Source organism: Canis aureus, chromosome 23 (genome assembly GCF_053574225.1).
Source record: "Canis aureus isolate CA01 chromosome 23, VMU_Caureus_v.1.0, whole genome shotgun sequence".
NCBI classification, from domain to species: Eukaryota; Metazoa; Chordata; class Mammalia; order Carnivora; family Canidae; genus Canis; species Canis aureus.
Window position 1 is genome coordinate 19,241,107 of NC_135633.1, and position 26,807 is coordinate 19,267,913.

Here is a 26,807-nt window from a genome sequence, read left to right on the forward strand (position 1 = left end):
AAGCTTTTAAAAAGTTATATGTATATATAATAAAATTGACCAGTTTTTAAAAAGATTTTATTAGAGAGAGAGAGCATGAGAGAGAGAGATCACAGCAGGGGGAGGGGTAGAGAGAGAAGCAGACACCTGCTGAGCAGGAAGCCCAATGTGGAACTCAAATCCAGGACCCTGGGATCATGACCTGAGCTGAAGGTAAACACTTAACCACCTGAGCCTCCTGGATGCCCTAAATTAACCAGTTTTAAGTGTGTGGTTGGATGAGTTTTGACAGATATGTAGAGTGGTATATCTAGAACATTTACACTGTCTCAGAAAGTTCCCTTCCCCTTCACAGTGAATCCCTTCCTGATGCCCTGGCATCAACATAACCACTTTCTGTCCTGACAGTTTTACCTTTTCTATATAAATGGATCATGTTGCACATTTTTTTGGTCTCTGGCTTCTAATGATTTAGCATAATGATTTTGAGAGTCCTGTGTTGAATGTATCAGTATTTTTTTTAAATTGCTGAGTAGTATTCTGTTATATGGATATATTGTTTCTCCACTCACTATTTTAGGAACATTTGTGTTGTCTCCAGTTTTGAGCTATTACGAATCAAGCTGCTATGAACTTCTGCATACACATCTTTGTTTGGACATATATTTTTATTTCTTTTGGGTATATACCTAGGAGTGAGATTTATTTCTGGGCTTTTATGTTAAGTGTATGTTCAACATTTTTAGGAACTGTCAACCTGCTTTCCAGAGTGGCTTTGCTATTTTGCCTTCTGCCAGCAACTTATGAGTATTATAGTTATGCCACATCCTTGGTAACAATTGGTATTGTCCGTCTTTTTACTTTTAATCGTGCTAGTGTGTATAGTGGTATCTCAGTTACGATTTTAATTTGCATTTCCCCAGTGACTAATGAGAATTTTTTTTTTTTAAGATTTTACTTATTTATTCAGGAGAGACACACAGAGAGAGGCAGAGACACAGGCAGAGGGAGAAGCAGGCTCCATGCAGGGAGCCTGATGTGGGACTCAATCCTGGGATCATACCCTGAGCCAAAGGCAGACGCTCAACCACTGAGCCGTCCAGGCGTCTCAAGGGTCATTTTTTAATGTCCCTATTTACCATCTATATATCTTTAGTGAAGTGTCTGTTTACATTGCTTGCCAGTTTTTTAATTGGGTTGATTATGGTGTTTTTTGTTGTTTTTTGTTTGTTTTGTTTTTAGTTACAGGAGTTCTTTATATGTTCTGGATAGAAGTTTATTATCAGCTATGTATTTTGCCAATATTTTCTCTTACACTGTGGCTTTCTCTTTTATTTTCCTAGTGGCATCTTTCAAAGAGCAGAAGTTTTATTTTGATGAAGTTTAAGCATTTTTCTCTTTTATGATCTTTGCCTAACTCCTCCTATGTTTTCTTCTTCTAGAAGAGTTATATAGTTTTAGCTTATGTTTAGGCCTAGGAGCCATTTTGAACTAGTTTTTATATATGGTGTGAGGCATTAGGACTATATTTAATTACTTTGGCATGTTAGTTGAAAATCAGTTGACCATGTATGTGTAGGTCTATTCTGGATTTTCTTAAAATTTTTTTATTCAAGTAAGATTAACATACAGTGTTGTTTCAGGTGTACAATATAATGATTCAATAATTCTATATATTATTCATCATGATAAGTATACTCTTAATTTGATTTCACCTATTTCATCCATCCCACCCACCTTTCTGGCAACCACCAGTTCTCTATATTTAAGAGTCTGGTTTTTTTGTTTCTCCTTTTTTCTTCATTTGTTTCGTTTCTTAAATTTCACATAGGAGTGAAATCCTGTCTATATTTACTTACGCCAATGACACAATGTCTTTATCACTCTGTATATTAAGTCTTAAAAATCAGGTATTACAAATTCAACTTTATTTTTCCTTTTATTTCAAAATATTTTGGTTATTCTAGGCCCTTATTTTCACATAAATGTAGAATCAGTATGTCAGTTTCTATGAAAAAGCCTAGTGGCATTTTGATTGGCATCACATTGAACCTATAGATCAGTTTGGAAGAATTAACATCATAGCACTATTGAATCTTCCAATCCACGAACATTTTATATATCACCACTTACTAGATCTTTAATTTCTCAGTTTATAGTTTTTAGCATATAGGTCTTGTACATGTTTTGTAATGTACATGTTATGCTTAAGTACTTCATATTTTTTAAGACAATGTGTTTATTTTTAAATTTCTAATTGCTTACTGCTAATATATAGAAATACAATTTATTTTTGTATTCTGACCTCATTTCCGGTCATCTTTCTAAACACACTTAGTTCTAGTAGCTTTTTTTCTTTGGATTTCTTATGATTAAATTTCAGAGAATTTTCTATATAGTCAAATTGTGAATACACAGATATACTTCTAACTTTCCAATCTATCTATATGTCTTTTATTTTTCTTGCCTTATTGCACTAGTCAGAAATTCTAGCACAATACTGAAGTGTTGAGAGCAGACATCTTTGCTTTTCTGATAGGAGGAAGCACTCACACGTTCTCCATTAGTATGATGTGAGCTGTTGGTTTTTCATGGATGCTCTTTTTTAGGTTGAGGAAGCTTCCTTCTAGTGTTACTTTAACAGTTTTCAATCATGAATGGATATTGCATTTTGGAGAAGGCCTTTTGTTAACTGAGATCATATTTTTGTTTTCATCTGTTAACCCAGTGAATTACATTGATTTCCTTTTTGAATATTTAAACAATTTTACATTTCTGGGATAAACTTTATTTTGTCATGATGTTGTATATGGCTAGTTTGCTAAGGACTTTATTTTTGCATTTATGAAGGCTATTGGTTTGTGATTTTGCTTTTTTATAATTTTTTTGGTTTTGATTTCATGGTGATGCATTGCAGTGTGTTTCTTATATTTTCTGGAAGACTCTGTATAGAATTGCTATTTTTTTTTTTCTTAAGTATGGAATTTTCCAGTGATACCGTCAGGGCCTAAAGTTTTCTTATTAGTAAGACTTATAGAACTGCTAGTTGATTTTCTTAACAGATATAGTGCTTCAAGTTATTTCTTCTTGACTGAGCTTTGATTGTTTCTTTTCAAGGAACTTATGTATTTCATCTAAATCATCAAATTTATTAGTATAAAGTTGTTTATATTCCCTTATTCTTTTAACATGCGTAGGTCTGTAGGGATGTTTTTGGTTCTGTTCCTGATACTGGTAATTTGTTATTTCTCTGAATATTTTCCTGATCAGATTAGCCAGAGGTTTATATCTTTTTAAAGAACTATATTTTGGCTTTATTTGTTGTTTTTCTACTTTTCCGTTTCCTATTTCCTTGATTTCTGTTCTTTACTATTTCCTTCCTTCTGCTTACTTTTGGTTTAATTTGCTATTTCTTGTTCTAGTTTCTCAAGGTACAAGCCTAGAACCTTGATTGATTTCCATCCCTCAACCACTTTGGCCACTATTTTATTAATGATATATTTTCTCTCTCTCTCTCTTTCTCTTTCGCTCGCTCTCTCTCTCTGTCTTCCCTCCTCCCCACTTTTGATTCTCCAGTTACACATTTGTTAGACCTTTGAAATTGCCGTACAGGTCATGTATAGTCTGATCTTTTATTCATGCCATGCTTAATTTTGGATAATTTTTCTTGCTGTGTCTTTAGGTTTAATCTTTTCTTCAGCAGTATATGATCTGCTCTTAGTCTCATTTAATGTATTTTTAACTCATGTATGGTCATTTCTAGAGTTCTATTTGGGTCTTTATATCTTTCATTTTTAAATATTTCATTTCTCATATATTCATATATTCTTATACCTTCTTAAAAATAGGCATATTTGTAATAGCTTTTTTTTTTGTAATAGCTTTTGAATAGACTTAGCTGCTGATCTTATCATTTGGGCCTATTTGTAGTGACTAATTTTTTTCTTTACTGTGGACCCTAATTTCATGCCCTTTTTGCATGCCTAGTAAATTTTGACTGGATGATGGATATTGCAAACTTTACATTATTGGATTCTGGATTTTGTTTTAGTACTATAAGTAGTTGTTGGACTTCTTTTTAACACACAGGTTACCAGAAATTAGTTAGATTCCTTTAAGGCTTAATTTTAAGATTAGTGAGACTGGGTCCAGAGCAGCATTTAATCTGGCTAAGCTAGCCCCACTAGTAAGACGATACCCTTCTTAGGAGTCAGCCTGATGCTCCACAGTGTTTTTCTACTCTGGCTAGTAGAAGCGGGAGCTATTCCCAGTTATATATGAACTCCAAGAATATTTAGGCCTAATGCTTTCAGTAGTTCTTTTCTTGGCCTTTGGTAATTCTTTCATATATATGCATAGAGCAGAATTCAGCTAAAAAAAATATGAAGAATTCTATCTGAAGATCCCTGGAACTCTTTCTCTACAAAGCTCCTTTCTTTCTAGTATTTTCCCTGCAAATTCTAGCTGCCCTGGCCTCCTTTACATTTTAATTTTAGTCTGAGACCACTGGGCTCTTTTCTCTTTTCTCAGGGACCATGCTATACTACCTATTAATGTTTGAAAATTGATGCTTCCTATATTTCATTTGGTTTTCTAGTTATTTAAAGAAAGAGGTCCCCATGTTTCCATCATTGCTTGAGCAGAAGTAAGAGCTTACACATTTAACAGTGAAATAATTCCAGATATACTAAGTAGCTAAGGATGGAGAAGAGGAACCTTTAAAAAATAGAAAAATGGTTGTGAATATATACTGGCTCTTTAGCAGGGAAGGATTTCTTGAGCATAAAAGCAATGCAAGATCCATTCATAATAAAAACTCTCAGAAAAATAGGAATAGAGAGGAATTTTATCAACTTGGTAAAGAGAATCTACAAAAACCTATAGCTAACATTATTTTTAATAGTCAAAGATGAATGCTTTCCTCCTGAGATTGGGAACAGGCAAGAGTGACTACTCTTATTTAGCATAATACTAAAAATTATAGGTAATGCAGTAAGGCAAGTAAAGGAAATGGCATACAGATTAAAAAGGAAGAAACAAAACTGCTCATCTTTGAAGATTACATGATTGCCTATGTAGAAAACCCCAAGGAATCCATTTTTAAAAGTCCCAGAGTTGGAGTGCTTGGATGGCTCAGTTTGTTAAGAGCATCTGACTCTTGATCTCAGCTCCGGTCTTGATCTCAGGGTCATGAATTCAAGCTCTGTGTTGGGCTCCATGCTGGGTGTGAAGCCTACTTAAAAAACTCCCAGTGTTCAGCAAGGTTGTAGGTTACAAGATAAATATACAAAAATCATTATTTCTACATGCTAGCAATGAATGCATTGATATCAATTGTAAATTTGATTCAAAATTTTTAATAAAAAAATGGAAGACTTAGGTATAAATTTAGTGAAACATGTATGAGATGTGTTTGCTGAAAGCTATATGGCCCTGATGAAAGAAATCAAAGGTCTAAAGGGGGAGATCTATCATGTTCATATATTAGAAGACTCAACATAGTACAAATATCCATTCCCACATTGACAAATGCATTAATGCAACCCCTTTCAAAATCTCAGCAACATTTTTTTGGGGTAGATACAGATGAGGTTGTTCTAAAATATAGAGAGAGGGGCAGAGAAAATAGAAGCACTAAATAAATTTGGAAAGTGGGAGGAATTAGCTTATCTGATTCCAAGACTTACTATATATAGCTACAGTAATCAAAACTGTGTGATATTGGTATAGGAATAGACCTATAAATCAAAGGAAGAGAGCTGAGAACCCAGAACCACACAAACATGTACAACTGATTTTTGACAAAGGTACAAAAGCAGTTCAACAGAAGAAAGATAGCCTTTTTAACAAATGGTGCTCTAGCAATCAGATATTTGTAGTAAAAAATAATAATCCTCAAATGAAGTTCTACATATTACACAAAAATTAACTAAAAATAGATCATAAACATAAATGTAAATGATAAAACTATAAGCCTTTTTTGAAAAATACATAGAAAATATTGGATCTGTGGTTAAGCAAAGAATTTTTAGACTTGACATCATAAATCCAGTTCACAAGAGGAAAAATTGATAAATTGGATGTCATCAAAATCTAAAACTTTTGCTCTGTAAAAGACCCTGTTAAGATAATGAAAAGACAAGCTCTACATAGTGGGAGAAAATATTTGCAAATCACATATCCAATAAAGGACTTATATCTAGGGATTCCTGGGTGACTCAGTGGTTTAGTGCCGCCTTCAGCCCAGGGCATGATCCTAGAGTCCCAGGATCAAGTCCTGCGTCAGACTCCCTGCATGGAGCCTGCTTCTCCCTCTGCCTATGTCTCTGCCTCTGTCTCTCTATGTCTCTCATGAATAAATAAAATCTTTAGATATAATTCCTTTTTTTTTAAGAGTATACAAGAACTCTCAAAACTCAACAGTAGAAAACAATTAGGAAATGCGCAAAAGATATGAACAGACTGTCACCAAAGAGGACATACAGGTGGCAAATAAGCACACAAAAAGATGCTAAACATCATTAGCCACTAGGGAAATACAGATTAAAATCACAGTGAAATACCACTACATCTCTATCAGAATGGCTAAAATAAAAAACAGTAACATCATCAATTGCTGGCAAGAATATGGAGAAACTAGATCCATTCATACATTGCTAGTGGGGATGTATACTTACTCTGTGAAATATTATGGCAGTTTCATAAACCTCCAACTCTATACAACCTTGTAGTTGCACTCCTGGGCATTTATTACAGAAATGAAGACTGAGGTTCACATAAAACTTGAACATGAATATTTATGGCAGCTTTATTTGTAGTAGCCCCAAACTGCAAACAACCCAAACATCCTTTAACAGGTGAACGGTTACTCAGCAATAAGAAGAAATTATGGATACATGCAACAACCTAGATGAATTTCCAGATAATTATACTGAGTGAAAAAGTCTAATTCCAAAAGGTTCCATACTGCACAATTATATAACATTCTTGAAATGGCAAAATAGAGATGGAGAACAGACTGGTAGTTGCCAAAGGTTTAAGGAGGAAATAGGGGTAGGCCAGAGTAGGTGTGGCAGTGAAAGAGCATACAGGATCCTGGTGGTGGTGATAGCTATGTTCTGTGTATTAGCTATCAATATTAATGTCCTAGTTGTGGTTCTGTCATGTAGTTTAGAAAGATATTAACTGGGTAAAGGGCATGCAGGATTTTTTTTTTTTTTTACAACTATAGGTGAATCTACAAATACATTCTTTAAAAGCAATGAAGAAAATTTTAAGGGAAAGGATAATGTAGCCTGAATATATAAAACCTTTACTTTCTATAGACTAGAAAATACCATACAATTTAAAGCCAACACTAAACTAGAAAAAAATATATGTGACAAATGACTGAAAAGTTGGTATCTTTAGTATATAAGGAGTTCTATACTTTATAAACTGATCTCCTCCTTTGTAAGCAGTACAGAAAAGAAAAAAAAATGCACCCTACTGTAAAACATTAAAAAGTCTTTCAGTCTCTCTTAGTAATCAAAGAAATGGAAATTTGGAATTTTTCTCCTCCAAATTGCAAATCTTTTTATATAACCTTATTCCCAAATAAGGTAAAATCTTCATCACATTTATTTTCTGTCTGACTCTTAAGGTTGTTGAAATTATATAGAATTTTATATAGCCTATTTTAAGTATTCAACAATGGCATTAAAGTTCTAATCACATTATCAATAATTAGTTTACATTGGTAGTTCTTCATTGTTCACCACTTTCTCACATATGGTATGTTTTTTCTCAAATTATTTTATTTTTTTTGTATTTGTCAGTGTTCTTAAGTACCTCCACTTCCTACCCTCTCATGTAACCCCTTATAGATTGGTATACTTTGAGTACTTGGATATCTACACATACCGTTTTTCACTTTTATACAAATAATTATTTGATCATGCAATTTTTTTATAAGTCTGAAAACATTGCTATATTATCTTTCATTTGATGTTGAAAATGAGAAATCTTAGCACAGTCTGATTCTTTTTCTCAATAGGCAATCTGTTTTTAGTCAGCTAATTTGTTTTCTGGCTGGAAACTTATAATCTTTTAATACTTAAACATTTGAATTTGGGCAAGTTCATTGGCCTATATCTAAGTGTGTATGAGTGTGTGGATTTTTCATAGTATTTTTGCCTAGCATTTAGTGAGTCTTTTCCATGTGAAGACGAGTTTTTCTTCAGCTAAAGGATCTTTTCTAATTCTTTTTTTTTTTTTTTTTTTTTTTGGTTATTGCTTCCATTTAACCTACTATGCCCTCATTCTGGAATTCTGGTAACTCTGAGATTGGATATCCTGGAACAGTTTTTTTTTTTTTTTTTTTTTTTTTTTAATGATAGTCACACACACAGAGAGAGAGAGAGAGGCAGAGACACAGGCAGAGGGAGAAGCAGGCTCCATGCACCGGGAGCCCGACGTGGGATTCGATCCCGGGTCTCCAGGATCGCGCCCTGGGCCAAAGGCAGGCGCTAAACCGCTGCGCCACCCAGGGATCCCTCCTGGAACAGTTTTCAGTGTAGTCTGTTTTTTTCTCACAATTTCGATTTCTTTGTCATTTTTACCTCTGTCTTGAAAGAATTTCTTTTTATTTTTTTTAATTTTAATTTTTATTTATTTCTTATTTTTTTAAAAAAAGAATTTCTATAGTTGGATTTCTAATATACTAATTTGGCTTTTAGCCATCCATGCCCATTTTAATCTATTTTCTACCTTTCTCAAGTTTAAAGATTTTCTATTTCTAATAACTCTCATTTTCTATTTGCTCCCCTTTTTATATTGAAGCCTGGTTGGGTTTTATCAGTATTGGTAGTATTTTGATTGCTGGGAATATCAATTACAAGTTGATTGATATTAATTCCTGTTTCCAACATTGACTTTTTTATTTTAGGGGCTGTTTACATAGTTTGCTTAGTTTGGTTCCCTTGCTGACTTCTTCATAGGATCAATGAGTTTTGTAGCTTGCTCATATTTTTAATGAAGTTCTTGAATAACCAGTGATGTTGGCTGAAAATGGGCTACCTCAGCAGCCCATTTGTGAGTCACTGGTTTTCTTCAGCAGATCTTCCCCTCTTAAGCCAAAGCAGATAGCCATGGGACTTCAAAGGTAAGCTTTGTCCGTGGTATGGGGAGAAGGCAGGAACATGTCAGAAAATGGACTTCTCTTAAGTATTCAGTCCATTTTGCAGCAAGTCCAGCAAGTAAGCTTCTCCAGCCCCTGCCCTTGACCAAGGAGGCTGTGAGGGCCTTGGGTGGCTAAGCTCTGTTTTACCTAGCTTTCTGTCCACAGTGAGTTAATAAGCAAGTGAACTGAGACTGACTCAGTGAGATTCTTCACATGCTACTGGCAGTGATGATGAGGGTGTGATAAGATGGACAGTTTTTTACATCACTGGTAGGACTAAAAGTATACATTTTTCTGGAAAGTAATTTGGTGGAGTGTGAAAACAGGCTTTGAAAAGGTCTAGTCCCATCGGTTCTTACATTTCTAGTGGTATATCTTAAAGAAATAGGGAAATGAACATCCATGTATATTCAGAGATCTTAACTTCCATGTTATTTAGAATAAGGGGAAATTGGAGACAATCTACATGTTTTATATAAGAAGCATGGCCAGTCATGTCAGTTATGTAGCCGTACGATGGGATATTTTGTAGCCAATTTTAAAATGCCTAATGGTATGGAGAAATGCTCATGATAGAAGTTGAATGAAAAAAAATCAGGGTATAACATTTTACGCCACAGTATGTTTATATATGATAAAAAGGCTAGAAGTAACATGACAAATTGTTATCAGTGATGGGATTCTGGGTGACTTGTGTTTTCTTTTTAAAACTTTGTTTTTAAAATTTTTTTTACAATGAGTCTGTATGACTTTTATAATCAGAAAAAAAAAAAAAACAACCAGTAAATGTTGTTAAAATATGTCTCTCCACACACACTACACTGCATCAAAAAAGACTTCTGCTTTTCAGAATTTGCAGGCAAAGAGTAGTTTGCATTAGGGTTGAACTTGCCAATTATCATAATGCGCAAATGGATTTTAAATTCTCCTGCCTTTTACATTGTGTAGGATGCATAGCTGCTGTTGCCAGCACTGGCATATGAGCTCCAGCGAGGCCCATCTGCTGCTCGGGCGCAGCTTGGCTGACACAGATTTATTTCATTTCATTCTTTAATTTGGCAACATTTTGTCTTTCCTCATTATCATAGCTGGGATTCAGCACCAGTATTACTCATTTTGTTTACCGGTTTGTTGTCGTCTTTTGTCCCATTTTGTGAAGACTAAGAAGCCAACAATGGGAATTCTGTCTTATGGAAGCGTGGGGCTTGTCCTTCGGGACCTTGGGCAGGTCTTGCTGAAGTGTGCTCGCTCTTTCTGACACTTGGGAGCCATTTCAGTTGTTTCGATTAGTAGAAGCCTTCATGGTATTTCTTTTCAAAGAGCTTAGTCGTCATCTTCTCCCTGCCCCAGGAAGATTTGGAAATGGATCCAAATAGAAATTATAAACATTAGCCTTGAGCTATGCTCTCTCCATCTGGTGTTCAGTACTTTTTGTTTTTTTTTTAACTGAAGACTCATGTTGCTTGTTTAATCTTCATCACTACTGCAGAAGCCAGAGGGGTGAGATGTCTCTTCTGTCCTAACCAACCTGCATTTAAGAAGGAATTTTCTTCTGAGCTGTTGTATTTCAGAAAACACTGGGATAGTGTTCCAGAGCGCTAAGGATTTACTCAAGTAAAACTGTAGAACTGCTAGAGTCATCTTAGAGGTTTCTTGGCTGGATTTGTTGGGATAGGATAGCTGCTGCCTGAGAAGCCTCTTACAGCCTGATACTTTTTGTTGAAGAGATGTTCTTTGTAAAAATTTGTGTTACTTTTTTCTCTAGGTTACCCTGAAGAGACTTATCCAATTTATGACCTTTCAGATTGCATCAAGCGTAGGCAAAAAACAATCCTGGTGGATTACCCTGACCCCAGGGAGCCCTCTGCTGAAGAAATAGCAGAAAGAATGGGAGTCCTAGAAGGTGAAGAATCAGACCATTTGGGTTGGGAAATACCCACTGACCCCAGAGCCCAGGAAGAGAATTCTCTTACCTCATGTGACCCAAAGCCAGAAACCTGTTCCTGCTGTTCTCATGAAGAAGAGGATCCCGCAGTCTTGGCAGAGAATGCTGGATTCAGAGCAGACACTTACACTGAGCAAGAGGAAATCACCAAAGAAGTATGGGCCCAAGACTTCAGAGATGAAGGCCTAGGCATCAGCCCTGATAAAGCACATACAGGTGCCACCTTGAGGAAGCGGAACCCCCAGGGTTTTGAGTTGAAAACTACTGGTTTGGGGAAGTATCCATTACTCTAGTCCCAAGGTGACCTCTCTCTCCTCTGATTTCATCCTTGGCCCTGTGCCCTGAACTTCATTCTGTGTTTAAGTATCTTAGCTAATCAGGCCACTACCATGGATATCATATATCCTTCCTGGTGCTCACACACCTGTCACCTTGTAAAACACCATAGTAATTAGTATGAATACAGTACAGCTTCACTGTCTCTTCATGCTTTCCCTCCACCAGAGTTGATCCACTGAGTAAATATGTTTGAGCTATTGTACACTCAGGGGCAGAGGTCTGACTCTTCATGCTAGGAGTAGCAGATGGTTTACCTGTGAACAAACATCAGTTTATACATCATGAGGACTTAACGTTGCAAAAGTGAAGGTTTCAGAGTCTGAGATGCCTTACTCTGCAGGCCTTGAGCAGGTTAGTGGTCCCCTGATTCAAGAGAACATTTTGTTAGTGGGTATGATGGGGCCAGAGGCAGTGTAAGCCTCCGCTGTGTGAACTGAAGCCCCTTCTCAGTGAGGGCCTTTTTAGGAGCACTGTTGCTGCCCCGATCACCAGGGAATGTGTCCAGAGACCTGTTGGGAGACTGTTAATCTGGTATTGCTGGATCTCTAGCTTCCTTTATCCCTGTTCTGTTTCACAGAACTGTCAGCCCAGAAGCACCTTTGTACCTCTGGCCTTCAGTGGCCAGATGGAGCTTTAAATAGACACAGTCCTTGCCCTGCAGAGCCAATGCTGGAGGCTGTTAAGGCTACATGAAAGCCTGTGTAAGGGTGGTGCTCCTCTGTGAGACCCTCAGACCAGAGGGTCAGAGCTAGGGAGAGAATCCATGTACTCAATCACAAGCCTTGCCTAGAAGTAATTTCTAAATGTGCCCTCTGGGAAATTTATTCTTACCACATGAATTGAAACAGAAATGAGGAGGACTGAGCTTATAGACAAAGCACCAGCCCACAAGGAAAGTTGCAGTGTATGTCTGTTGCAGAGAACCAATATAGCAGTTCCCAGGGGGAAGAGACTATTCTATATTCAAGTAACTGGGTCTTTTGAGAAAGCTGGAGGGAAGCAGGAGGTAGGTTAAGACTGGGAGGATTTTGACCAAACTAAAGGCCTCTCATCTCTAAGGTGCCACCTGTCATGTGTCTTCTTGAGATAAGATGGCACCCATATATCCTGTCGAGTAAGGATGAGTGAATTCAGTTTACATGTAAGACCTGAGAATTTAAAGAGGACACATTTCCAGGATCATCCCTAGTCATGAAATGTGGAAAACTTGAAAACTAAGAAATGATGTAAAGGTAGATAGGGCTTTTGGAATTCCATTGTTCCTGGTCAACTGAGATGCCAGGAAAAGTTTAAATCCCACATATAAGCATAGAGACTGCTGTTCAGAAGGTACGGGATCATATTAAGATAACACATCAGTGACTAGTAGGCATTTCTTATTAATAAAATTAACATTTGTTACAGAGAAGTCATTGAAGATTGAGTCTGTAGAAGTATATTGCATCCGTGTGTAGAACCTTTGATTCATTTTAAAGAGTACAGCTTAAAATGTACTGGAAATGATCTAGATGTAATGTAATGCCCAAGGTAAAAAAATAATGTAGGTGCTCTTTACTGTTTCGATAAATTGTTTTCCCTGTTATTTCCCCTTCATTCACTGTAAGCAGTTGATTTGTAAGGAGTCCTGGGTCCCTGGTTCCTTTTTTTGCCTTAGTATGTATGGTTCCTTATTAGAGATGTGTGTTTGTTTCTAACTTATGCATTCAGTTATTCATTTAGCAGGCACTGTCCAGAGCTAGGTGGTAGGAACAAAGGCTCAATTCCTACTTTTAAGGAACAAAAGTTTAGTGTGGGAGCTTTGTCCAATTTGTTTAAATGAAGAATTAACTATAAAAGGGCTTGAGATTGTGAATTTTGCAGGCAGAGAAATGTTGGTCAGGATTCCATCCCTGCCTTTTCTATCGGTAGACTCTTGTCGGCTCCTTACCTGTGCTGAGCCTTGGCTTTCTCCCATCTGATGCAGGAGAGAAGTCCAGCTCTCACACGGTGGGTAGGAGGAATGAATGTGAATCATCAGTGCCAGTAAAACAGCATTTGCCCTCCTACCTTCTACGTGGTAACTACTCACTGTTAGCTAATTTACTCTTATTATACAAAGTTTTACATTGTAATTGAGATGTGGACCCAGATCTACAAGAACACAAAGATCATTTTTGCCAAAGTACTTCCAAGAAGCTTTCCTGGGGAGCTGATCTTCAGGCATGCTAAGAACTTCTCCAGGTGGCTGAGGAACAGAATGGTCATTCTTGGCAGAAAAGGTGGTATTGGATGAAACAGTGACAAGTGTGAAAAGTATATGGATGTTCAGGTATTTTTATGAGGCTGGTACATAAGGTGTTGTATAACCAAGTCTTTATTTTGAATGTTGATCTTTGGGAGAAACTGGCTTATGGAACTAGGTCCTGCCAGAAGTACTAAGAGCTCTAGATGGCTCTCACTGCCCAAGCTCTTGGCTGGCTTATACAGCAGGGATATATTAGCGTATTTCTATTTCAGAAATTTTGATGTATTCATCAGTCATTTAGATTAGTACTTTTTGGATTTTCCAAAATTATTTTGTCCTTCAGAGAGAACAATTATATGTATATACAACCTGGGATGACCAAAATCATAGGACTGGCTTTTGTTGTCATGTGTGCTCTTTTCTTAATGTCTTTCTTCTCAGAAATGGTCTGAACTGTGAGCCTGATCAGGTACTAGGTCCTCAGTGATCTTTGAGCACCGTGCACAGTGCTCTGTCCTAGTTCTTGGGATAAATAGCCTTGGAACTAAGGGCCTCACCTTATTTTCCTGTCCATGGTCCTTTCCTGGAACCATGCTTGGTTAGGTGGGTGAACCAGTCAGGAGAGCCTCTTTCCTGGTCATAATAGGAGCATAAGGAAAGTGCCTTGTGAACTCCAGGACTACTGGTGCACATGCTCTAAAAAACTAGGCCCAGGGGCAGCCTGGTGGCTCAGCGGTTTAGCACCACCTTTAGCTCAGGCCCTGATCCTGGAGACTTGGGATCGAGTTCCGAGTTGGGCTCCCTGTATGGAGCCTGCTTCTCCCTCTGCCTGTGTCTCTGATCCTCTCTCTGTCTCTCACGAATAAATCTTAGAAAAAAAAAAAACCAAAAAACCACAAACTAGGCCCAGGAAGGAAGGCATGTTGAAGAATGGAGGTATTTTTAACTGTTAGAAGAAGTGGTCTATGAAAACCACTCTCTCTCTACTTTCTGTGGTTTAGGTGATCAAATAACCCATGGTCCAAACTAAGACACCTTGAGAAAAGGTTAGAACTTTAATTATAATTATGCCAGGACAATAAGTATAAACCAGGACTGCCTTGGATATATGGTCACCCTGGCCATGACTATTTAAAAGATTTGTCTTTAACCTGACCACTAACCCAACAAAAACCTCTGGTAAAAACTTGCATATGGTTTCCCACAGAGGCAGAGCCAAGGACTTGGGCCATGGTAATGGCAGGATCTTGGCCACATAAAAACTCCAAATTGAGGGTAAAAAAAAAAAACAAAAAAAAAAAACTGCTTACTTTGTTCCTAAGAACCAGTCCCCACCCCCCGGGCATACTTCGGTTAGAGAAGCCCTCTGCAGGAATGAGCGGTTTAGTTCCTAAGTATCTTCTATCCTTAACTATTCTTCAGCCCTTCTCAGCCTGGTATGTGGCCAGAGGACAGCTTCAGCCCACGTGATAGTGGTTCTAAAGCTGTCAGCCCTTCCAATCACCCCCCCCCCCCCCGCCCTCCTGCAGGCTCTTAGGACAGACGGAATGAATGGTATAGGAAAAAACTTATAGGTAAGAAATGTTTTCTCTTTTGTAGGAGAAAAAAAAAGTGCACAGCAGTGTTGAAACAGTTCAAGTTTAATTTGTTGCTATATGGTCTGTACTTAGACAAACACTAAGTTCTACAACATATGTAATGTCAACATGGGAAAATACCAATTTTGTCATTGCACATACCAGTAAATAAATACATTTGCTCAAGAATACCAAAGAGTTTATTCAAAAAGTCACTTAATAAAAGCACAGTTTTGCAAGTTTGTCTAAAACTCCAGATAATTTTGAACAAAAATAAAATGTCTGACCACTCCAGAATAGGAAAAGACAATCTTGTGCAAATGGACATACACATTCTAGGCGTTAGGAAAACTGGCTAAATGGATGCTCCCAGCAAGAGAAGTGCCGCCCACCCTGACCAAGTCCCCTTTGAAACTCTGCAGGATTAAAGAGGCCAGAGTCAGGCTTCCCTTTCTAAGCAACTCGAAATTACACTCCAGGAAACTCTGGATCTTGGCCTAATCTGCCTGGACCTTGATGGGGAAAGGGAAAGGGGCAGGAGGACAGAAGAAAGAGATGTGATGTGTTTCTTAGGAAAGAAAAAAAAGGCACAGTGATGAGCCAGAAAAGATAGTGATGAAAGCAAGGATCAATTTTCATTCACCCTGATTCTTACTGAAAGCTTTGACAGCCCCACCTCCTCAAGTTTGTAGATGAAAAAAACCTAGAAAAATCATGTGGTTTGCTCAGAATCACATAGCTACTAAGTGCAATAGTGCTCTCTATAAGACAACTTGCCTCTCAACTTGGTCAGAAAGTTAAATCTATCCCAACACTTCTGCTATGCCTCTCCCCCCATATCCTGAGATGACAAAATTGCAAACTGGAGGTACAGAAAGACAGGTAACCAGTACACTCAAACAAGAGCCCATCCCTCAGCCTGTTCCTGGGGGTGGCTACGTTTCAGTACTGGGCACCACAACACAGCACTCACTCAGCTATCTGGAAAAGTGTGCTCTGAGGGCCACCTGGCATCCTGAGGTCTCAGCTGGGGCAAAGAATCCTAGGGAGGGGGAAGGCCAGTGTTACTGCGGTAAGGGAAAACTAGGGACTCCAGCTAGGAGATAGAATTTGTGCTTGCGTAACAGAGCCATGGCCCTGGCCAGCCCAGCATCTCCGCTCACTGCAGACCCCGCTGTGAGGAAAGCGTGCACTTACTAGGTTTGAAATCCTCACCATTGCTTATTAAATTTAGAACGGCCTCTAAATGCAGACTTACTTAGAGGTAAATGCTCCATTTCCAGACAAGCTTCTGCTTCTGTAGTGCTGTTGCCCTTTTTGTTACTGAAGGATACAGGCTCCAAAGGTTCTCTTCAGCTAGTGATTTTCACATTCTCTGGCTTCTCACACCTGTCTCCAGCAGGATTCTGGACCTTTACCTGCTCCTTCTGAACTAGTGTCGTGATTTTTAAGGCACATTCACTAGAGTATGTTCAAATCCATCCAAAAGCATGCATGTGTAACACACCAATTTCTTCAGGTAATGCAAAATGAAACTGAAAAACTAAAATTTCTTGGATGGTATCCTCCTAATCAGAACCTTTGGGAGAAAGAACTGGTACTTTCCCAGGTTTACTTTCTGATCAAAGAGCATGAAATGAACAAAATCCACAGGTGATAACATCCTTATTCCTTTCCTACTCATCCTTAGAAATATGATCGTAGTAAGAAACCTCAGTTGGTGATTTGCAGATTGCCCTTTTCCCCAAGTACACACAGACACATAGACACACAGACAGACACAGAGCACCTTGGAGCCAGAAGGAAAGAAAAGCTAGAATTGGAGAAGAGTGGGGAAGTGAACATCACTGCTCTACAGAAGAGCCGTTTGGGCAAAGAGGGTGTGGAGTTTTGGAGTGTGGCCCCAGGGGCAGTGACAGAGGAGCTGCCCAGGCCCCAGCTGCCCGCCACCATTAGGGCTTACTCATCCCATCATCCAGTCCCCTGCCCACTCAAGGAGCATCTGGGTAGAAGGTATGAAGGGTAAGAGCTCTTCCCAGGGAGAGGCTGAGCCCAGGTGGTCTCCAGGGCCCTGGCAGCTTTTTGAGTCTTTGGGCCCATGGCTAGGAGGCCAGTGGTCAGGCAAAACCAGCATCACCAGGAAGGGAGTCTGAAGAACAGACCTTGTGAAGATGGGTCTCGAGCAGGTGACTCAACTGCTCTTGCCTGTCACTCAGTGCCCAACAGAGTTTTGCTGCTGAGCTGCCTTCCCCATAGCCAGGCTGGGAAGCTCAACCCATGTTCCTGACCCCACCAAGCTATCCAACTGCCCTGCTCTCCTGCGTACTTGACAGAGGGCAGGGTCCAAAAGTTTGCCATTGTGCTTCTACCTTTTCCATGCTGCCCCAGGATTACCTCCCTGTCAGTACGCTCTAAAATCAGCCTGTCCCACTTTAAAATTATAGACCCAGACTTTAGACATCTAGTTTCCATCATCCTAAACTTCAGGTCTCTTCCCAGTCAGAAGAGAGAGCAAGCCAGCCTAGGGCTGTGAGAAGGAGGATGGCACACTCGCCGGGAAGTGGACTGGCCCCAGCATAAGAAAGTCTAGAGCCCTCAGATGACCCCAAGAGTGGTCCAGAGACTAGACCAGTGGAGGGGCCTCTCCCAGATCCATGCTTAGAAGCACAGATCCTAAAGATCCTTGCTTTAAGCACTCAACACAGCAAATCTTCAATTATAAGGAAATGAGAACACGCTACTTCTACTTAGATCAAAACAACTCCACCTCAATACAGAGCCTCAACAGAATGTTTAAGGTAGACTTGAAAAAGTCTCCACACAGCCTTTCCAAGTACATCTCCTCTGAAAGGAGGAACTGCTTGCCTCCCGCTTGCCTCCCACTGATCTCTGACCTCTGTCTGGGCAAGGAGCCTCCGCCAGGGTAAGTGACAGACCAGCCAGGGCTTAGCGTTCCTACATCTTTCGGGCAGAGGGTGCCACCCAAGGAAGAGGATGGATGGGAGAGGTCAGGCCCAGCCCTGGAACACTTACACCTCACCCATCACACCCAAATAGAGAAGGGGGCCACAGCCTCAGGAAGGCCTGCCCTTGAGGAGAAGCCACACCCAGAGCAGTTCTGAGCAAACTGATGCTCAAGAAGCTTTCAGTAGGGAACTACCTCATTTCCCACCGAAATGGTTTTCAATTTCCTACATCAGCTCCAACATTTCTAAGTCTCTGTCATCAGGCAAAAGGGGGAGGGCATGCAGACCAGGTCCCAGGAAGGCCAGAGAACCAGAGAGTAGTTTCCCAGGGGGAGGGGAGGAACAAAGAAATTGAGGGAGCGGAAGTTCTGAACTCTGCCGCTGACCAGTGACGTGACGCCGTGCAAGTCCCAGTTTTCTCAATGTGCTTCACCTAACAGGACACACTGGACTCTGAGGCTCCTGCCACCTCTCCTTTCTAAACTATTCCCTGCTCTTCTTTACCCTGCCCCATTGCCACCTTGGAAGAACCACATATACAAACCCTCAGCAGCCACGACCTAGGCTGACCACCCTGGGTGCTGAAGCACCAGGAGCTAGAACTTCTTCCTGGAGCATACATGGTCCTAGGGATGGTGCTCTACCAGCTAGAGGCCCAGGCATGCCTACCTGGTGCACTCTGAGGCTGGTGACTCGGGCACTGTGTGGGAGTCGCTCAGCAGAAAGCTCCTCAGGCAGCTGACAGGACTCCTGACATAGCCCTGGTCCAGGGGACCTGTTCCAGGAGCCTGTTCCGCATGCTGAGCCTGTGTCCTGCGGGGCCTATCCTCTAAAACCTCTGGCTTCAACTGCCTCTGTGCAGAGAAAACCTAGAGAATCAAATGGGTGGGAACCCTCGGCTGCCGACCAATTCCCATAGCCAGAGCCAGGCCCCCACGGTCCTGACAAGGTCTTGCCACTCATCTACCTTTCCCAGACCCCCATAACTTCTCCTAGCCTGGCTGAGGCCTTCTGAAATCAGAAGACTTTCTATAGTTAGCAAAGGACCTGCTAGCTAATCCTAGCCCTTCTACGTAAAATTGATGTACCCCACACACACATGCACACCGTGCCCTGCACTGTGGGGGCCCTAACGTTCCAGACCCCTAGGCTGAGCAGAGGGCTGGGCCACAGCAGCCCCGCGTTGTGCTTCCTCTCCCTCTATACTTCCCACCTTCCCAGTGTAAAGGCTGCCCAGCTTGGCAAACATGATCGCAGCAAGATACTAACTCAAGAGTGGGGATGTGTGTGCGGACCTTGGGGCATGGGAAGAATGCACTCTGGTCCCTTCACACACACACCTCCCCCAGCTCGTCCTCTGTCCCAGCAGTGGAGGCAGAGGAGCCAGATCTCCCTTGGCCAGGGAGCCACCGAGAGCTGAAGGTTCATCTGGCAGGAGGCCTATGTACAGAGAGGGTAGGCAGGGCTGTCTCTGCAGGCAGGCAGCTCCACTCCAGGCTGGGCAACCCCAAAGGGCCCAAGGAGCCCTCTACTCGCAGGCCAGCTTGCTGTCAAAGCTGGACAGGGCGATGGCAAAGGCCTGCAGCGCACACAGTGGGTAGTTGTAATCCATGGTGAACACGTCCTCTGCTACACGGCCAAACTGCATCACGATGTAGTCCGCTGCAGCCAGGCACGGGCATGCACACACACACAGGACAGAGCAGGGATGGTGCAGGGGAGGAGGGACACACACTCAAATCACAAGCGGGAAGCGAAGGTGAGGAGCAGAGATGCCCAAAGGAGGTCAAACAAGTGGGAGAAGTGGTGGGAAAGAGGGAGAACACAAAGGAGAACAAGAGGCACAGGAATACCAGGAGACAGAGAAGAGAGAAAGTCCGTTCAGAGGGTATTCCCACACCTGAGACTCTGCTGAGTCCACGGAATCCAGGGTCAGGGCTCTAAGCAAGGGTCTTCCAGGGGCCCCCCACCGTCCCAGGGTCAGAGTCCTTGACCTGCGATGGAAGCCGTATAACCCACGTCCTTGAGCTTGGCCTATAAAGGCAGAGCTGGGTGACCTGACCCCTGAGCTAAAGGCCCTGGGTGTCACGGGGACTGTAAGGAGTAAGGGCAGAAGCACTCACGGTCATTGCCGTGGATGATCTGGAAGTTCTTCACGGAGGCCTGCGTGACGCGCCCGTGGAAGTTCAGTACATAGGACTGCGTGTCATCGTTCCAGACCGGGGTCTTGTTCTGCAGCTCGATGATGCTCTCCGTGTTCTTGTTCTGCCAGCGGGCCAGCAGCGTCTCATGCTCCTGGGAAGGCAGCCTCCCGCAGTCAGGCCCGGCCCCGAGCCGGGGCAGCACCGCCACCCGGGGTAGGATCCCTAGTTTCCCTAGACCTCCACCTAGAGCTCGGGCTCTCACGCCATGTGCCCCCGCCCCGCCCCCAGCAGCTCAGTTCTGCTCCCAGACGTGCACCCAGACGCCGGGGCGGCAGCAGGCGGGGTGGGGGGAGACTCACGTTTCGGGGCCGGATAGAGACTCTCTCGTGAACCATGTTCATGCCTGGGACAATCACGCTCATCTTCCGCGGCCCCTTGAAGCCCAAGACGTTTGTCTCCTGGGAAATAGAGAATGCAACAGTGGCGCCCCTACTTACCTACCAGGGACTCTACTTACCTACCAGGTGGAAGGGACTAAAGCTGATGGGCTAGTCTGTACCCCTGCCACCTGAACGTCTAACCAGCACCTCTAAAGTTTACCTGTCTGGAACCGAGTTCCCGAATCTCTAAGCTCCTCTTAGTCTCCCTGGCTTCAGTTGACAGCTCAGTTCTTCCGTGTGCTCAGGTGATGTATTTGAGTCGTTCTCACAACCCACTTCTGACCCATCAGAAGATGATGTCAACTCTACCTTCAGACTCTCTCGAATGCGACCACTTTTTTACCAGCACCTCTCCACCCGAGGTCACAGTAACAGCCATCATCGGGATTCCTTATTTCTGACCTTGCCCCGGCCCCGTCTGTTCACAAAGCAGCAAGGAGGCCCGCTGTCACAGCTTTTGCCTCCACTGTTCACTCAGGTTAAAAACTGAAGGTCTTACCTTGACTGTGAGGCTTCTGTGGTACAGCCCCTCTCCTCTCCTCGGCACTTGCCCCCCTTGCCTGCCACCCCCCCCACCCCATGGTTCCCCAGGCATGCCAGTCACAGGCCATCAGCACTGGCCGTGTTTCCCACTAGGCCTCCGTGGCTGGCTCTCCCCAGGTGCTACCTCAGGGAGGCCCTCCCTGCCATCTGCACGAAAAGCTCACACACACCTGAACATTTCACACCCCTGCTTTATGGTCTCTTCTTCACGTTTATCAGGAACGTTATTTTGCTTATAAATGTTTTGTTTTTGTTTTTTTTAGCTTGTCTCCCTCACTAGGGGTTTAGGTCCCATAAGGGTATAAATCCATGTCTCCTGTTTACCCCTCTCCTGGTGCCTCAAACAGTATTAGCTGGGGCTCAAGAAGCATTTGAAGAGATTCGGGCTGCCTCCCAAAGGTGACCAGCAGGTGGCATCAGAGGCTCACACAGAACAGCTATGGCTTCTCCAATCGGCCTCCAAGAAGTACCCATGCCCAGGTTAATGGGGGTACCGATTAATGGGGGTACCGATGTCTCATTTTAAAATAAGGTAGAGAAATTCCCTGTATTTACATTCCAGTTTGGTCACTTAGCTGTGACACCGGCAAGTGACCCAACCTCTGAGCTTCAGTTTCCTCATCTATATGAAAGAAGGAAATAGGACTGAGCTCTCAGGTCAGGAATTCCGTGAGATGATTATGCACAGGGCCTTGTAGGGCCCTTGCAGGGCCCAGGCACTGAAGGGAGGGGTAGAAGGATGTACCAACAAGAACTCAGGCCTCCTGCTTCCTTTCCTGGAGACTCCCAGTCTGGGCTGCATAGAGCTCAGCCAGGTTCCCCGGAGCTCCCGGAGCAGATGGTCATCTGTGGGCTGAGCTCTGAGGACACGCACGGGCCACTCCAACACAGGGCAGCCCAGCTCTGTAAAGTGCTGTCTACTCACAAAGACCGATGGGACAGCTCACAGAGTGGGCAAGTCCTCAGTGTCATGTCTAACTTGGGAGACCAGAGACCCAGGAATGCACAACTCACGTAGCACACGGCTGCCAACTCCTGACGCAAGGTTCCACTTTCCAAAGTCGAGGATGATGCCTTCTGAGGATTGACTCCATTGTCATAAACAGTGAACTTAGTGCCCATGAGGTTGGACCTGAAGGGACAGGCAATCAATAGATGATCATGCACCCTCTGCCCTGGGGCAGGGAACAGCTCAGTCTGTCCCAAGAGGAGCCTGCAAAATTCTAGGTTGGGCCAGGAGCAGACCGGGAGCCCACTGCACACTGAATTCCATCTCTGAAGGTGCTTCATGGGGAGAAGGCCTGGACTTGCTCTGAACAGAATTAGTGGGCATCTTAGTTCAGAGAAGGAAATTCCAGGAGGTAAATCTGGGTTCCACAGGTTTCCCTGGAGGAACAGGAGTGTTCCCCTCCTGGGAGGCGAGCAAGCAGAAGGGCAACTGGCAAGACCGTAGAGGACACTCACCATCCCATGGAAAGTGGAGATGACCTCCTGTCTCGGGTCCAGCCTGTGACCGTTGATCCAGCCCCATCTCTAGCATTAGATCCTTACCTCCAAACTGGACTTATGCTCCCCAAATCTGGCACTCTGTTCCCCGAGGCCTAACTCAGAACCTTCCCTCAACCCCAAGCTTGCTCTCTCTTCCCTCAAGGGCTCACTCACAGCCCTTCCCTCTGGCACTGACCGTGGGGCACAGGGCAAGGCAGCTCTTCCCTGGTGGCCTACATCTTCAGTGACTTCCTGAGGTCTGACCTGTCCCTCCTGGTGGGCCTGTGTCCTACTTGTCTAGAAGCAGCTCGGTAGGGTATGTGAGCTTCATCTCCAAGTGTGCTCTAGGCCGGCATAGACCTGGGCCTATGGTTGGAGCTGATGGACAGAGAGGATTCTAGGAGAGGGTCTGACCCCGACCTAGATCTCCCTCAGGGACAAGACATGCCCTCTCTGGAGTGTGGCCCTGCCTTCCCCCCGACCAGCTTCCTGGGGGAGCACTAGTACCGCAGTTTCCCGATGTAGCTGTCCCCTCCTCGAGACAAGTCTGTTGGGTCCACAGAGATGAGGTAATTGGAAGTTTTACTCTTCTTTCTCTTCCTTCCCGCCAAGAGGAACACCTTGGGGAATGGAGCAAGGTCATTTGAAGAGATTCGGGCTGCCTCCCAAAGGTGACCTCTTTTCCAGGCCCAGCCTCTGGTCAGGTACCATCCTGGGTGCCACTCCCACCCACGCCTCTCCCCTGCTTTGGCTCCTGAGCGTATGCACGTGTGCTACATGCACAAGGATGCCCCAGTAAACACAAAGGTATGCCCTGGCCAGGCACGGAGACTTCTGTCCCCCTGGTGAACTGAAAGGACAGTGCTGGACCTGAGGCCTCCAGTCACATTCCAGCCCACAGCACCTCAAGCCTGCCTAGGTGAAACCGCAGGCTCAAGCCAACCTCACCTTCTTCCCATCCTCGCGGTCCAGGTGCAAGAAGTAGGTGGGGTACATCCCCCGGTCCATCCCCTTCTTGTCCCGCGTAATGCGGCACTTGATGGTGATACCTTGGGGGGCCGGCCTCAGTGCAAACTCCTCGAGATCCTGGACCTCAACATCTGCCGAGGGTTCTGGGGCTGTCGGGCTTGGGGCTGAGGCTGCCTCCTACAGGGGAGAGACCCCGAGCAACTGCAGCTGGTGGTTAGGGACCCAAAGCTGCCCCCTGATATGGTGGGAACCCATCTTGCAGGGTTCCTGGGGTGTGGGTCTGGCCATCCTGGCCCTGGGGTCAGCCATTAGCTAGCTAGCTCCTTGGCCCTCCCCCCACCTCAGCAATCCCTGGGCAGAGATGGAGGACGTGAGCAGGTTCTCCAGGCCATCCTGTCCACTCCTGGCCAGGCTGAAGAGAAGGGGAGGCAGGACAGGAGGACAGGAGGGACCCACCCAGAAAAGCTCCTGAGAGTACCTAGGCCCGGTGCCGAGAGAGCCAACTCTCCATTTCTTCACTCCCATTCCCCTCCAACCTGGACGATCGGACCTCTGAAGCCTGCTGTCCACACTCCTGCTGGGCAGGGAAGTGCCTCACCCTGGTGGACTTCCTGCTGGTAGCCGAGCTGGGGCGGGTGTTGCTGTTTAGCTGGGAGGAGCTGGAGCTATTTTCATCCTCCTCTTCCTCTTCCTCTTCGAAGCTCATGCTGCTAGAGACACCTGGGCCAGGCAGAGGAATGGGAAGGGACAAGTGGTCACACACACATGCCCAGATACCCATTCAGAAGCCCTGAGTCACCCGTACACACACATGGCCATATGTACACACGTGCGTACACACACACACATCCAAATATATGCAAGGACACGTTCTCAAGGGCATGCATGAGCTGTGGGTCACCATCCCTAGGGGGTAACCCCCTCTCCCCTCCCCAGCTTCAGCTCAGTCCTCCCAGGAGACCCCCCTCTGCAGCAGTCAGTGCCCATCTCCTGGGTAGCGAGGCGTGAATGGAGCGGACCCTGCGCTGGGAGGCTTCATTTCTAGTAGAGGCTCCGGCGGCCCGGGCCGTGCAATCCGGTTGGAGGCGCCAGCTCCCTCCGCGCCCAGCCTGCAGTGCATGGCCCACGGGCTCCTCCCCAGCTTGCCTGCAGCCTTCGGCTCCACAGGTCTCCCCACCTGGAATGCTGCCCCCAGCCTCACGCTGCCCCAGTGGCCCTTTCTCCAGGAAGCTGGCCCTGACCTCACCTCTTGGGACCTGTGGCACTGCCGGGCTTCCCCCTGCCACCCTGTGCTGGTGGGTCCCTGGGGCAGGGCTCATGGTGGGGAAACTCTCTGGGCAGCAGGTTTCCCAGGAGGACCTGCCCTGTCCCTTGGCATTCTGCCCGGCTCCCCGAGCTCAGCAGATGTTGGGGAAACACTCTGCAAGAGGACCTTTTTCAAAGGAACTAAAGGAAAAGGAACCCTGCCTCCAAACCTGCGCGTCCCTGGGGGCAGGAGACAGAGGCGGCGAGACAGGGCCGGGCTGCCCACTGGTTGCTTTCCCTAGTTCACACTTTCCCTAACGTGGCCTTATCAGGGGCCCCTATGCCCGTTTCTCACGGGCCTCCAACTGTACCCCCTACCAGGGCCATGTTTCCCAAGAGGGGTGCACCTGAGAATCTGGGACTGAGCTTTGGGGGTGTCACTGAACCCCCACGGGGCTCACCCTTCCTCTGCATCGTGGCGCGGAGGTCCTGCCCGCTGGGCTGCGCGCCCCCACCGGCTGCCGTCTCCCCCGCGTCCTGGGCGTGGTCCGACCGGCCCACCGTCAGGATCTGCACCGGGCCTGGGGCCTCAGACTTCTCTTCCGCCAGTACTGCTGGCCCGCTGGTGCCTGCAGGCCACGGACACTCCTGAGTCCCGTGGGGGAGGGGGTGGGGTGGGGGAAGGGGAGAGCCCAGACTCCCAGACACCCACCCTTGCAGTGGGTGAGGGATGGTGGGGGGAATCCTCTGCAAAATTTTATTTGCAAAAGATTTTTAAAAAACTAATGACTGCCGCCAGCCTCTTAATGATTGATAAGCTACAAAGGGACATGGGCTTCGTTTCTTCTGCTGTCCCCCCAGATTAGTCGCTGAGGGTTGCAGTGCCTCGATCCCCAGGCAGAAGACAGCCATCTACAAAGCCAACTGCACGGTGAAAGAGACAAGACGGCCAACAAGGATGGATCACGACCACGGCCAAGGCCACCACTCGCTCGCAGACGCGGCCAGCTCCTGGTTGTCAGCGCTGATCGTCTCTCACACGGACAAATACACACAAACCGTAACTCACAGACATCGTTCAAAACATATGGGGGCCTCTTGAAAAAGATGGGGGTCGGCATCCATGCCCCTTCCCAAATGGAAGATCGCTCATCCCATCTCCGTCTGCCCAAGGTGCCCACGTAACAGAAGGCCTGGCCCACACAGGTGGCAGCCGCCCTGCCTGGCTAGGCTAGGCCCCAAATGCTGCGGGGAGCTCCAGAAGCCCAGGAACCCCGACACAGCACTGTCCAACCAAGTCCCAGAGGCCTGGGAGTCACTGCCCATGCCTAAGGGATGGGGACACAGACAGGACCTGTGGCAGGAGCCACCTTAATCTCTAGGGATCTTTGCTGGAGAGAGAGGAAGAGAGAGAATAGACTGGTCTGGGGGCCCAGCAAGCAGACTTAGGACTAGAACAGAGTCAAGAAAACCCACATGGCCACGGTGAGAACCGCACACGTGTGGGGCAGGCTATTAGGGAGGCAGGGAGACCTGCCAGAAGGAGTGTCCCGGGGCAGGACAGAGAGAGGGGGGTGCTCAGGTGGGGTGGCAGAGGGACTTCCTGGGCCGTACACAGTCATGTGCACCTCACTTCCTGGCACCATGGGGAGCCAGCCCAGGAACCCCAGGAGCCACATGAAGCCTGTGAGGCAGCTGGGTGAGGGCCTGGTGCCATCTGTGCCTACACTGAGGCTTCCCACTCCATCCTGTACCTCCAAGTCTGGAGGGGAAACCTCCCCCCAACCC

General features: G+C 44.9%; 2 protein-coding genes across 17 annotated transcripts in view; one reads left to right on the plus strand and one right to left on the minus strand.

The window, feature by feature from the left end:
* The window catches only part of RIC3 (RIC3 acetylcholine receptor chaperone), a 51,925-nt gene extending 37,378 nt beyond the window's left edge, over nt 1-14,547 (plus strand). For 7 of the 8 annotated variants that reach the window (XM_077866601.1, XM_077866602.1, XM_077866604.1 and 4 more), the window contains one exon: nt 10,905-14,547. In XM_077866601.1, the coding sequence (XP_077722727.1) occupies nt 10,905-11,377 (473 nt within the window). In that variant the 3' untranslated portion in view covers nt 11,378-14,547. The remainder of the gene's footprint in view (nt 1-10,904) is intronic. The other variant, XM_077866610.1, reaches the window with a different exon arrangement.
* A 722-nt stretch (nt 14,548-15,269) lies between these two features.
* The window catches only part of TUB (TUB bipartite transcription factor), an 84,927-nt gene continuing 73,389 nt past the window's right edge, over nt 15,270-26,807 (minus strand). For 6 of the 9 annotated variants that reach the window (XM_077866591.1, XM_077866600.1, XM_077866594.1 and 3 more), the window contains 8 exons: nt 25,481-25,648; nt 24,373-24,494; nt 23,754-23,951; nt 23,313-23,425; nt 22,332-22,449; nt 20,694-20,792; nt 20,314-20,485; nt 15,270-19,852 (listed from right to left, as the gene is read on the minus strand). In XM_077866591.1, coding sequence (XP_077722717.1) covers nt 19,719-19,852; nt 20,314-20,485; nt 20,694-20,792; nt 22,332-22,449; nt 23,313-23,425; nt 23,754-23,951; nt 24,373-24,494; nt 25,481-25,648 — 1,124 coding nt within the window. In that variant the 3' untranslated portion in view covers nt 15,270-19,718. The remainder of the gene's footprint in view (nt 19,853-20,313; nt 20,486-20,693; nt 20,793-22,331; nt 22,450-23,312; nt 23,426-23,753; nt 23,952-24,372; nt 24,495-25,480; nt 25,649-26,807) is intronic. The other 3 variants (XM_077866592.1, XM_077866598.1, XM_077866599.1) reach the window with 1 other exon arrangement.